At 41.7% G+C, this 13,556-nt stretch overlaps 1 protein-coding gene across 4 annotated transcripts in view; it reads left to right on the top strand.

Annotated features, from left to right (window-relative positions):
- Positions 1 to 13,556, top strand: part of sik3 (SIK family kinase 3) — a 267,857-nt gene that overhangs the window by 234,725 nt on the left and 19,576 nt on the right. For all 4 annotated transcript variants that reach the window (XM_067970950.1, XM_067970949.1, XM_067970948.1 and 1 more), the window contains 5 exons: positions 970 to 1,125; positions 2,075 to 2,148; positions 5,383 to 5,526; positions 11,732 to 11,894; positions 12,908 to 13,033. In XM_067970950.1, the coding sequence (XP_067827051.1) occupies positions 970 to 1,125; positions 2,075 to 2,148; positions 5,383 to 5,526; positions 11,732 to 11,894; positions 12,908 to 13,033 (663 nt within the window). The remainder of the gene's footprint in view (positions 1 to 969; positions 1,126 to 2,074; positions 2,149 to 5,382; positions 5,527 to 11,731; positions 11,895 to 12,907; positions 13,034 to 13,556) is intronic.

Raw genomic sequence — 13,556 nt, 5'->3', positions numbered from 1 at the left:
AATTGTGATTTGAAATGAGAGCTAGTAACCTTCACCCATTCAATTTTTATTATACTTCCAATTCATTTTGTTCAGATGCTACATGTTTTTCATTGACTGTTTTACCAGTTAAATAGCTATGAAAGTTAACTTTATAATTGATATATTTATACTTTTTAACAAAAGTACAGGGTAACATTAATGTAACACTGACATGAAAAATGCTGCTACTTCGATCTGGGCTAGTTCACCCCAACAGTTTTTTTTGAAAAAAAAACACACATACTTTAAATGATTACCTCGCCTGTTTCACACTTCCCACTTTGGAGAAGGGAGTAACTTCGAAAAATAAAGTCCTGGTCCTTTATCTGAAACTAGTCCCAAAAACAGTTTTTTAGCCAATTGTATTCTAAAAATGTGAGGCTAGATCAGATCAATCTCTAATGCATAATACTAAGACCAGGAAGCATACCTGCCACAAAAGTAAACTTTACAGCAATCTTAACAAGAAATCCTGTTATTTTTGCTTGCTTCAGAGATGGCGCTGTAACCCCTTGCAACCTGTAAGAACAAACAGCTAAAATTTCCTCTGACTAACTATGAGCAGTGCCATGAGTGATAGTGTATGTGTGTGTACTGTATGTATCATATATATTTAATTCTTATTTAGTGTGTTACCTTTTTACCCCAGGCTTCTTTGTTCTTTTTGTCTTATACAGCTTTTTCTTCTTCCCTTCCTTTCTGTAGAGTCCATAATCAGTTCTGGGTGGTGGTAATGTGCAAATAGTGTGACATTCAATAAAAATTAATTTTCAAATACAAGAATGGGAAGTTGGCTTTTTAGAAGGGCTTGTCAAGCGAAATATGGTACTGTTTACAGGCTGCACCTGATATTACTAGGCAGGAAGTTATCACCAGTCAAGGAATGGAATTTTAATGATACATGTTTATGTATTGCATTCTCCTAAATCTCTCTTTTGAATTCCTTAGGAACAATCCTTGCTTCAGCCTCCAACTCTACAGTTGCTAAATGGTATGGGACCTCTTGGTCGCCGTGCTTCTGATGGTGGAGCCAACATCCAGTTGCATGCCCAACAGTTACTGAAACGTCCAAGAGGCCCGTCACCACTGGTCACCATGAATCCAGTAAGTAGTAGCACAAGATGTAACCATGCAGAGAACCAACAGCAACTGGGGGAAAAAAAGCAACCAGCATTTCCTTTCTAAATGAAATATTCTGAATACATGGTAGAATTTTAAATGCTTGGTTATTTTCTCAGCCTGGCTTTTGGTACAATCTGACCAGTATTCCCCAGAATGGTGCTGACATTGAGCTGGCCAGTGGGATATGTTGGTGAGCATGTCCTGAGATTTTTTTTTTATTCCTGTGCAGAAACATCCAACCTTTCCTGTGTGTTTTCACTCTGATGACAGGAACTTGCCTTGTTGGAAACCATAAGTGACCATAAACTTCCTATTACTACCAAGTAACACAACATTTAGGATTGCTAGTGTACTCTCCTATGTATTGACCTTAAAGGGATCATTAAAGGGGAGATACTTCAGTCTAAACTGCTTGCCCCGTATTGTTGCAGAGTACGAAAGATTTTTCCAACCAAGAGAAATACTTATTTTTTTCCTTCCCCCTGCCAGCAAACAGTATACTGGACAATTGCTATATTGACTCAAACCTTGAAGAGTCATTTAATTGAAATTTATGATCCTTTCAGCTAACGGCTTTTATTGTAGTAGTCTGAGTCAAGGGGAGTATTTTTAACCCCCAAGAATGGGTGGGTTGGGGGCACGTGGGAGGTTAAAATAGTAGCTTTTTAGAGCGGGACCGCATCCCGGCTCCAATGCGCCCACTTCCGGGTTTGACCCAAGCACGTTTAGATGCGTGCGCACAACAGGCACCCAGAAGTCCTGCCCCCACTTAAAGCTGGCGAGCCGATACTTAAAGGGGCAATGTATTATTGAGTGCAGTCCAGCATATCTTTATGCAACTCTTGCTTCCTCTTCTTTGTTGCTCCTCCATACCTTCCACACCATTTTAATTCTACAGAGAGTGTTATACTCACTTTTTTTCCCCCCACAGCATGCTGTGCCAGTCGTGACACCAGTAGATGAGGAGAGCTCAGATGGAGAGCCAGACCAGGAAGCTGTACAGAGGTATGCAACTATAGAAGTGACATTTTTGTTGGCCCCTTTCAATCACCAGGCTTTCCCTAAAAGGAAGCATGCCTTTAGCATTGGCAGTAGCAATGCCTTAGTGATACTTGTCAGTCATTATTATTTAGATCTAAAAGATTCATACACAATTGAAAACCTTAGCTTTTTCCCATTCCGGTCATCGCCCCCCGCCCCCCCAAACCCCCCGGAATCCTCGCTCCCAAGGGGAGTCCAAGAGGCACAGATCTAGTGCACAATTAGTTTACCCATCTATGACCAGATCTTTTGGACCACATCAAGCGATATTAAGTCTTTCTCTCCTCTGCCAAAACCACCCAATACTCCAGGATTATGCTGGAAAGCAAAGATAACACTAGGCTGCTTTTGTTCCCTGCCCCCTCCACCTTGACCTCCAACAATGAGCGAGGAGCTTATGAAGTTTTTTGTTACTATGATTTGAGACCATCCATTCAGATGCCACTGCTGATTCCACCCAGACCTGAATCTGTACCTTTTTCCAATTTCTCTTCCATCTCCTCTTGTGCTGTCTGTAAGACCCACCTCCTGCCCCCTTGACCCCATTCCCATTAAACTGCTGAGCACCCACCTTCCATTCCTGGCCCCATGCTTACAGCCCTCCCTTTCAAAACTGCAGTTATCATCCCCTCCTCAAAAAATACACCCTTGACTCTTATGTCTGTTGAAACTACCACCCCATTTCGAACGTCACCTTCCTCTCCATAGTTCTTGAATCTGTTGTTGTCTCCCAAATCTGTGTCCATCTTCCCTGCAACTCCATGTTTAAATCTCTTCAGTCAGGCTTCTGCCTCTGTCACAGCACTGAAATGGCCCTGACCAGAGTCTCAAATTGCATCCTCTGTGACTGTGACTGTGACCATGGTGCATTATCCCTTATCATCCTCCTCAACCTCTCTGAAGCCTTTGACACGATCGATCACACCATTCTTCTCCGGCACTTTTCCTCCATTGGCCAGCTCAGTGGGACAGCCCTTTCTTGGTTTCTCTCTTAAATATCCAGTGATGATAGAGCATCACCAGCAATGTCTTCACTACCCACCCCTGCACCATTACCCCAAGGATCCATCAGTGGCCTCCTCCTCCTCTCCTTCATCTGCATGGTATCCCTTGATGCTCTATATCACTCGACCCCTCCACATCCTGTGTTGCCAGACTACTTGTTAAATATCCAGTCTTGGATGAGCCATAATTTCCTCCAGTTGAACAGTGGGAATACCGTCGTCTTCCATCACAAATTCCATATCCTTGTCACTGATTCCATCCCCCTCCCAGACCACTGTCTCATGCTAAACCAGACTGATCGCAACCTCAAAATCCTATTCGAGCCTGAGCCGAGCTTCCGATCTCAAATCCTCTCAAGCACAACGACTTTGTAGTATCACCCGCCGCTGCTCCTGGCCCTGCCTCTGTCCATCTGCTGCTGAAACCCTAAATCATGCCTTTGTCATCTCCCAGACTCGACTTCCAATGTTCTCCCGGCTGGCCTCTACCTTCCATAAACTTCAGCTCATCCAATGCTCAGCTGTCGGTATCCAGCTGATACCAAGACCTGCTCACCCATCACCCTGTCCTCACTAACCTATTAAGATTCACATCCATTTGTTTAAATCCCGACATGGCCTCACCCCTCCCTGTTCTACTGACTCTGACCTTTTGTGAATTCCCCCACCATTGCCAGCCATGCCTTCAAGCACCTAGGCATCATGCTCTGGAACTGCCTCCCTTTAAACCTCTCTGCCATTTTCACCTCCCTCTTTTCCTTTGACCTGCCTTAAAACACACCTATTTGACCAAGCTTTTGGTCACATCTCTCAATATCTTCTTCCTTGGCTTGGTGTCTATCTTTTTTTCTGATTATGCCTCTATGAAGCGCCTTGGGATGTTTCTCAATGCAAGTTGTTGTTGATAATATTTCAGAAATAGCTGGGTGAAGGGAGGAGGAATTGGGAATACTTGTGGTTGTCTACATTTAAATACTAGGAGGAACACTTGTTCAAAAAAAAAATCAAAAATGAACATGTCAGAACACAAAATCAGTGAAATAGAGGGAATCATGTTCCCAAGGGAGAAATATTCATATCTAAATCTGTACATAACTAAAAGTCTTGCATTTAATACGTGTGACACTTTAAGTGTGTCAGTAGCATCATAATCTGTCATAACTTAATGATTCGCTTCAATAATCACTGTTCAGGTAAGCATTATGATTTCTCAAATTTCTGATTATCACTACATAGATAGGAAAAGTCAATTGAACCCAGCAGCAGACAACAATCACATTGGTCTAATTTGTTTTTATGTCACCAATCTGGAACCAGTAATTAGCACAAAAGAAACCAATTAAATCACTTTTATCTTATATAATAATACATTGCGCATTATGTGCTATCACACTTTTGTTATTAAACAGCATATATCTTGTACCTTATTATCCTGAGCAATGCCAAGGGAGATCTGTTAGTGTGTATGGATTGTGGTTCAGTGCTTATCAAGAAGATCTGTTTCATTGCAAGTCATAATCTTGCAGGTGATGCAGGTGAATAAGGTTGGTTTACACGGTGGGGGGTGGGGGGTGGGTGCAGTGCCCTCTTTGGCAGCATATGAGCTCTGTTTTGCAATATAAGGGTCTAGTTATAAAGAGCTTTTCACGTAAAAAATCTATTTTCCTTTTTGTTGGCGAACATAAGTTTAGCCTTTGCTTGTTCCAGAAACACAACCTTGTATTCAAGTTGTTAGTGGGAGCAAAACAACACAAGCAAAAGCAAAGAAGAAATATTTTTTAAAAAATACCTTCAATTATTTGATAAGATTATGTGTTACTATCTTTATTTTATACATAAATCAAGCTAATCCATGAACAACGCTCACAAAAAATTTAGCGGGAGGCTGCTAAATTTTCTCAGTATAACGGTATAACAAGGATAAAATGCTATCTGTTCTGTTCATTGACGAGCACTAGCTTGGGAGTGCTTGGTGCTGTCACAGGGTGCAAAGAGACAATCTATTTGTACCTTAATGGGCACAAAACCTTATCTTAAAAGAGTAAATGTGACATTTAAAAAAAATCAAATCAAATGTAGTCACTGAAAACTTTAAAACTAAACTTAATCATAACTTTCTAACTCTTAGACAGTAGTATTATGGTAGCTATCTTACATAAATATATTTTAACTTAAATATACACTTGTGTTGCAGGTATCTGGCTAACAGGTCTAAACGCCACACCCTCGCAATGACCATTCCTACAGCTGAGGTTCCCCTAGATTTGCAGAGGCAGCTGGGACAGCAGCTAGCAATCCGTTCACGGGCCTGGGTTCCTCACCCTGAGCAGCACAGCCGGTGAGTGACATTTGCACAGAACTCTATCTCTAAACCTCAGATATTAGAGTTGAACAACTGCAGGTGTGCACAGGATTGTTGGTGGAAAGGGCAAGAAGTTCAGGATTCCAGGGTGAGCAACTTAGATTATTTTAAAGATTTTTTTAAATCTCCTGGGCTCCATAGAAAGGAATTATTCTGTGCTGTTGCCTGTTTTTCAGTGCTAACTTTACACCTCAGTAACTCAAATGCCGTATCTGGATGTTAAAGAAGGCTGATGTTGCACGGTGCAGTTGTGGCCACAATCCTCTTTATAGCAAGTTTCCTATTCTAGCTGAGTTTCCTGGAGAGGTAGAGGGAGTAATTTAGCAGATGAGTGATCCCAGAATGCTGTCAGCCACCTCCTAACAACCGGTTACAGAGCAGCAGAGGACTGGGAGCAAGGTACCTGCTCATCCTTTGTGACAGAAAATGGTTGTGAGACCGGGGAAATATGGGAGAACACAAATAATTAGAGTAAATAAGAAACTGCATTTTTACCAGTTAAATAATTTACATGGAATATACCATATTTGTATACTTAATTCCTATTGTTTCTTATCCAGTGTTAGTATTGGAAGCATAAATGGGGAGGTTAGAAGAAATTAAAGATTGTAAAAATATGAACATGTATAATCACAAACGACTATTGAAGGCAATTCAGTTAGAACATTTAAGAGAATGAAATAAAAACCTGAAGAAAAATATTTAAGGGTACAGGAAAAGAATATGGAAACTGCATTAGATTAGACAGCTTCATTGTGGATCGAGCACTGGCACAGGCACAATGGGCCGAATGGCTGAAATTTTAAAAAAAACTTATGGTGAATAAAGTTTAAAGTCCATAAATAATCACCTGTCTTTTAAATCACAACTTTAGTTTTTTTTTCCCCAAGGATTATTTTTGTGATTTCCTTTGGGAGAGAGAGAGAGAGAGAGAGGAATTATTTCCTAAACTTACAAGTGGCAATAAATTATGTTTGAAAATGTAACTCACCACTTGTTGGTGATGGGAACAAAACCTAAGAGCAATCATTTGTGTTGTTTTCCAGTTTGTAAAAATCTGAGTGAATGAGATGGGAGATATTTACTTCTGCCCCTTAGTTGTTAGTAACTTTTCTTTTGCTGTATATAACAGTGCTAGTGGATCTCCCTTGGCTTTTCCCATGGATAGTCAGGGCAATTGAAATAGCCTCACAGGGTATTCGTGATGCTGTAGGTATAGGTATGGGTATGGGGATCTGCAGATTCTGGAGCTTACAAAGCTTCATCCTAGTGGTAGATGTGTTTAGCTGCTGGCATAACTGTTGGTCACAGAAAGGGTGATGCCAAATTAAGAAGTGCGTGACATACATGTTAAGTTAATTAATTCTAATTGACCTCCAGTGGCATTGCACACGGGAGAGTCAAGACCAAGTGCAATATCCAGGTCAAGCAGGGTTAGAGGTTAGGAGAGAGATTAATTTCTTGAACATTAGTATTTAAATTTCGAGTGCCAAACTAACTGACAAATGACAATTTATATGTGTATTTTAGTCATTTCATTTATCACTGGCCAGTTAAATTATTGTTCAGTCCCATAAAATGAGCTTAATTAATCACAATATTCTCTGGACAAACCAAAAATAAACCTGTTTAGTTTACCATTTGAAGCTAGAAAACCCCAACATTTTTAGGAGTAAAACCAACTCATTAACATAAAGTAGCTTGAGCTAAAATTTTATGAAAATACTCTCCCATTTTATTAATTGCTTGTCCTGGCAGAGTGCATGGACCTTAACCTTGCAGTGGGATTGTTGGATAGGAGAGCTGATTGAGAAAAGGATTTGTGCTGTTAAAGGACACTTGTTTCGCTTTCTTTTAATTATCCAATGCTTGGTTTTTTGCAGTCCTGTCAGTGCTAACTAGTATAACAATATTATATTTGTGGGCAGCACTCCCATTCATACTATCAGGGTGTCATCACAGCACATCTTACATTCAGTACCTTTTCCCAGGCTGCTGAAATAAGGTAACAAAGAACATCTATGACATCAAGAAAGATGCAAATATCTCCTTTTGTAATTATTCAGTACAATAAGAAAGAACTTGAATTTATCCAGCGCCTTTCACATTCTCAGGATGTCCCAATGCACTCCACAGCCAATGAAGTACTTTTTGAAGTGTAGTCACTGTTGTAATGTAGGAAACGTGGCAGCCAATTTGCACACAGCAAGGTCCCACAAACAGCAATGAGATAAATGACCAGATAATTTGTTATTAGTGATGTTGGTTGAGGGATAAATGTTGGTCAGGACACCAGGAGCACTCCCCTGCTCCGCTTCAAGTGTTACCGTAATATATTTTACATCTATCTAAGAATGCAGACAGGATCTTGGGTGAGAATGCAGGGAGGTAGAAAGATAAAAAGAGCATTTAGGACAAGAGCGTTTAGAGTTCATCTTGAGCTTTCGGACATGGAAAACCAAATCAGGAGGTGATATTCAAACAAAGGGGAATGAACGCCATGGGGATCATTTAAAAAAAAAATACTTTCCTCATCGTTGAAACAGATACCGTTGTCACCTAATATATAAAAAACAATTTCTGGTATAGCTGAGCCCCAACTTTCCATCCTTAGCCATTCCAGTAATGCTATCTGCGGGACTCCAAGGCCCCAAAATTTATGGGGGAGGCGGGAGCATGGTGGGTGGTCGTGGTGGCCGGGAAACCCCGGAATTGAGAGTAACCCGGAGGTCCCGCTGGACCTCATTTAAAAAAAATTTCTCCGTTTCCCGGCCGGCAGCCAGCCAGATTGAGAGGCTGGCAGGCTGCAAGGCGGGAAGGTCTGCGGCACCACGCTGCAGCCAGGCACCGAGAGGAAGGGAGGGAGAGATCATGGATGCCTGGGGGGTGGGGGTGGGGGTGGGGGGGCGAGATCGGAAAGGCCTTGGGTGAGATCGTGAATGCAAGGTCGGGGGGTGAGATTGTGGATTGACAGTCGGAGATGAGATCATGGGTCGTGGGAGAGAACGTGGGTCTGGGGAAGATCGTGGGGGGGCATCGGATTGTGAGGATGGAAGCAGATTACAGGGAGGGGGAAGCAGGTTAGCTTGAGGGGCTGGGGGAAGCACTCCTGCTCCTCCTGGCCCACAAGCATTACTGGAAAAGCATTTCTCTGCTGGTTCCGGCCGTTCTCGCCTCCCTTTAGCTGCTGGGTTTCCCGAGCCCTGGGAAACCCGGCCCACAGCCGTTAAATTTAAAACTGTGGTAAAATTTGAAGCACGCAGCCTCATTATAATATTTAAATTACAGACCCGCCTCTGGGAGAGCAGGTTAGTCGCCCAACTCCCCCAACCCGCCTCCGTTGAAACTGGAAGTGGGCAGATTGGGGTTGGGTTTCCGATTTTTGAGATTTTAAACCCCACCCCCCCTCCCGTCCGTCCTGGGGGTTTAAGTTTCCCCTCCAAGTCTCTTAAGAGCTTTTCATTCATTCATTGGGGGTTAGCATTTCACTCCAGCTAGGGACCTGATTCACAGAACTGATATGACCTCAGTGATGTAAGAAAGAATGGAAAGTACACATACAGGGATCGATTAATTGTGAACATTGTCCTGTCAAGTAATCAGTGCAGCAGTTAACCCTGCTCAGAATGTTTGGTATTTTGCTGAATCGCAAATAGTAGTGCAATCCATGCAAACCTCACATCACCAGGTAAACTGACTAAACTTTTTTATCTTCAGAATTTAACTCCACTACAGTCGTAGAAACACTATGGGGTCAATAGTGAGTATATGTCTTGCTGTAGCTCCCTTAATAGCAGTGGACTCCAAGGGTTTTGCAAAGAATAAAGCAGCTTAACAAGTTAAATATTTTTGCATTGTGATTTTAGGTACTAAAAGAGAACTAGAGTTTCTCTGGAGACTGCCGTGTGAATGTTGCAGTATTTGTAAGTTCTACTGGAAATACTGAATCAAACTTCTCATTAGTCTTCAAATAACTGCACTCATTGAATTTTTAGGTAGATTAGGGAAAAGAAGTAATTTGCTGAATGTCACAGGCTACGTAGACTTCATAACTGCACACACCAAAGAATTTTACTTCCATTTTTGTTTTTTGGCTGGACCCTTGTGTATTTCAAAACAAAGAATTTCCTCTGTTTTCCATCATTTCACTACAATGGCATCTGGTTCTAAAGTTTCAATCCCAATGTACTATTCCATTTACACACATTGGACTGATTGAGGTATAACCTTTCTTTATGAATGTATATTTTCCATGATTTGACCATTGAAAATTGATCTTTGAATCAAAGATTGATGCACTTCTTTGCGAGGAGTGGGGTGATTAATTTAGACTGCTAATTTTCTGAAAGATGCTTTCCTTTTGAGATATTTGTGATTGGGAGACCATCATCTCGTACAGTAGAGCCCAGTACAGTTTTTTGATTTCTTCCCTCTTTCGAAGTTGCTGACTCATGTTGGGGTATGTACCCATAAAATCCTCTGGCACATCTCCCAAGTGGTCATTATTCATGTGTGAGCCCTTCAGTGAATGCCAGCCAGATGTTCATCCATGGCAGGAGGGAACTGGTCCATTCCTTACCATACATCGAAGCACACATACATTTCCAGCACAGGCCATTGTAGTGCCTCCTACCACTGCCCCAACTTGGATACGTGGACCCCGATATTTACGGGGATGTGTTTGGAGGGGGGGGGCGGGCGGGCGGGCGGTGAGTTTAGTGGCTGGGAAACCCAGAAGTACGGGTTTCCCGGAGGTCCTGCCGAATTTAACCTCCTTGGAGAGCAGGTTAGTCACCCGCCCCCCAAACCGCCTCCGTTAACCTGGTTAACATTTTCTGAATCTGTTTTCTGGCCGCAGCCAGCCAGATTGAGAAGCTGGCTGGCTGTCGGGCGGGTAGGCCTGTGGCATCAGGCCGTAGCCAGGGATCAGAGGGAGGGAGGGCGAGATTGTGGGTCCGACATGGTGGGGAGGGGCCCGGAGAGATTGCGGGTCTGGGGTCAGAGAGCTCGCAGGAGGGGTGGGGTGGGGTTGGCGGTTGAAGAATTCACGGTTGGGGGGAGCGATCGCGGAGGTCTGATCGCAGAGGGGAAGCAGGTAAGTTTGGTGGGCCAAGGGTTAGCTCCTCCTGGCCCACAAGCAATACTGGAAAGGCACTTACCTGTTCAGTCATTCTCGCCTCCCTTCAGCTGCCAGGTTTCCTGAGGCCTGGGAAACCCGGCCGACCGGAGTTAAACGTGAAACACAGATAAAATCTATGCACGCAGCCTCATTAAAATATTTAAATGAGGGCCTACCCCCGGAGAGCAGGTTAATCGTCGACCCCACCCCAGCAAGGTATAAGTGCTCTACTGGCAAATCTATTAGTTAATATGATTACTGCAGCCACATTTAATCGAAGCAAGACGCCTAAGAAGTTCTTAAAGGAAACAAAATAAATTGATCTTTACTTTTCTTCATTTATTGTGTGCATAGGGTAAATTCACCAATCTTGCTCTCCCAGTGGGGATCGATGCTCGAAGGGAGTGAGGGTGCGAGATTGGAATACAATACTGTCGTGCCAATTCTATGACCTGTTGGGGCATGGGATTGGTGAATTTACCTGAGTATGTTGAAGTCCAGGTGGAGTGATGCTGCCTCTTTACAGCAGTTTTGTCCGTATCAAGTACGCACTTGGGAACTAAATGTTCTATTTCTGTACTTCATGGGGTGGGTGGGAATTAAACCAAAGTTCTGGAAGATGGAAAATGAAGCAAACCAGGATATCTTGCAGGCCTTTTAGTGTGGTATGTTCTTTCTGATTTGTTTTGATGGTTTTTTTGATGTAGAGTATTTTTTAATTGAGGAAGTTGGCTTGGAAGCTTAAAAATATGATACCAGATCTTTATTTAAGAACTTGCAGAACCTTTCTACAACATAGCTGTTTCTATCCATTCGTGAGCTGTTTAATGCAAGTTCACATAGAGGAAAGTAAATAGAGAAATTGTAAATAATTTACAGGAATTATACACGTGGGATGTAGAAAGAACCTCTTTAGGACTTGAGATGGCTTATCATGTCTAAATACAGCTGTAAAATGAAGCAATATTAGGTCAGAATTTGAGATTAGAGTGGCACAATGGAGTCTGATTTGTTGCAGTTTCACAGAACCTGTTCATTTTTTAAAATTTTGCTTTATTTCAGTGTTTGCTACAAAGACCCCAACACCCTGCACCTTCCAACAGAGAGGTTCTCTCCAGTTCGTCGTTTCTCAGACGGTGCTGCTAGCATACAGGCATTCAAAGCCCACTTGGAGAAATTGGAGAAAAGCACAAACACAAACAGTAGCATAAAACAGCTGCAGCAGGTAGGCAGAATTCCACAGCACTAATTAGGAAATGTCAAGCAATCGAGTCTAGAGGACATAGTGAAAATTTATCAAAATCTGAAGGGGTGAAGTATAATTGGCCGTTAACAGAGATGGCAAGTCTTATAAGCAATATGTGAATAATGCCTACCCAAACAGATGACCTCTCGCTAATGTTTTATCCACTGCCATCCAGACCGAGGTGGGAGTGGGGGGTGGTGTTGATAATTTCAGTGAAATAGTTGATGTGGGTACAAAAATTATCATTAAGAAGAAGAATTTCATCTCCTAATAATTCCTTTGCAATACTTTTCCAACCAAAGAAACAGCCCAAAACAGGATTCTTCAGTTTGGAGTACCTATGATTGGAAGGATTCCTCAGCTTATGTGTGTAGAAGTTCTTACCAATTAGCTTGATTCTTCATCCTGTTCTATAATTGAAACTTTGTTAGGAAACAGCCTTTGTTTGGATTTCAAGCCCAGATTCTGGATGAGTGGGTTTGAGCAATAAATAAAGTGCAGACCTAACCTATACAATGTGAGGTTCTTGACATCTGTGCACTTTTGAGTTATATAACATATTGAAGCTAAGAAAAAGGGAAACAATTTTAACCAATAGTCATGGGTAACCTGGCATGAATATCTGCTTATACTGGGTAAAAGCCTAAACAACTTATGGAGTGAAACTTACTATGAACGCTGAGGGTCCTTAGTACAATACACACTTGGTCAGTTAGCAAAATGTTTGCATATTGCACTGGAAGTAAATATTCATCATCGATGCTTTCTGATACTTGTATTAACTAATGATTGGCGCCTTCCAAAAAAAATCAGAGTGCAACACTGGTTACCTTGCCTTATAACACTAGTGTTTTCAGATTTTGGATCTATTGGATAATTACTTTGATTGACCTGGTTCTTGGGTTGATTAGTACTGGACCCAGTATTTCAGAAACACTAGTTACTAGTCTCTTCTCCAACTGACCACTGTTAAGCTCTATTTTTATGTTTAGGAATGTGAGCATTTGCAAAAGATGTATGGAAACGCTATGGATGAAAAAATATTCGAGAAGACACAACAACAGCACATACTTTACCAACAAGAACAGCAGCAACAAATCCTACAGCAACAGATTCAGGTACCATGTGATTTACAATGACATATCACATATACTGTGAGTGCATGGGGTACTTTGGCTGATCAATCTGACAGTGACTCTAGAACTCTCCCCTTCCAAAAAAAAAAGCCATCCTGGAGGTCTCACTTTATTTCCCTGCCCCCCAAAAGCAGTCTGCAGTTTCTGCTGATTTTGCTTGCTTTATGGAAATGGTGAACCAATTGATCAAGTTGTCTCATCAAGGAACAACATCCTGCAGTACTTTTTTTTTAATGTAATCAGATGCCAAAAGTATGCAAAAGAAATAAATACATCATTCAGAAGTAATACTGTGTAGTGGAAATTGGTAGAAAACACTGTGAAAACACAAATGACCACTCAGGCCAACCAGTATTTTAGGGGTATTTTAGCCCTCATTTTGCATTTTGCATTTTGCTATTGTGGTTTAAATGGTAATGAACAATTTACAATATACAGTCTAGTCCTGATGATTCAAAGTTTTTTGTGTTAAAGTATTTGAATTATCCAATAATTTGAATTAAGC

The sequence above is a fragment of the Heptranchias perlo genome, chromosome 33 (genome assembly GCF_035084215.1).
Source record: "Heptranchias perlo isolate sHepPer1 chromosome 33, sHepPer1.hap1, whole genome shotgun sequence".
Classification (NCBI taxonomy): domain Eukaryota; kingdom Metazoa; phylum Chordata; class Chondrichthyes; order Hexanchiformes; family Hexanchidae; genus Heptranchias; species Heptranchias perlo.
Note: the sequence above shows the minus strand (reverse complement) of the source record. Positions and strands in the feature narration are given on the sequence as shown.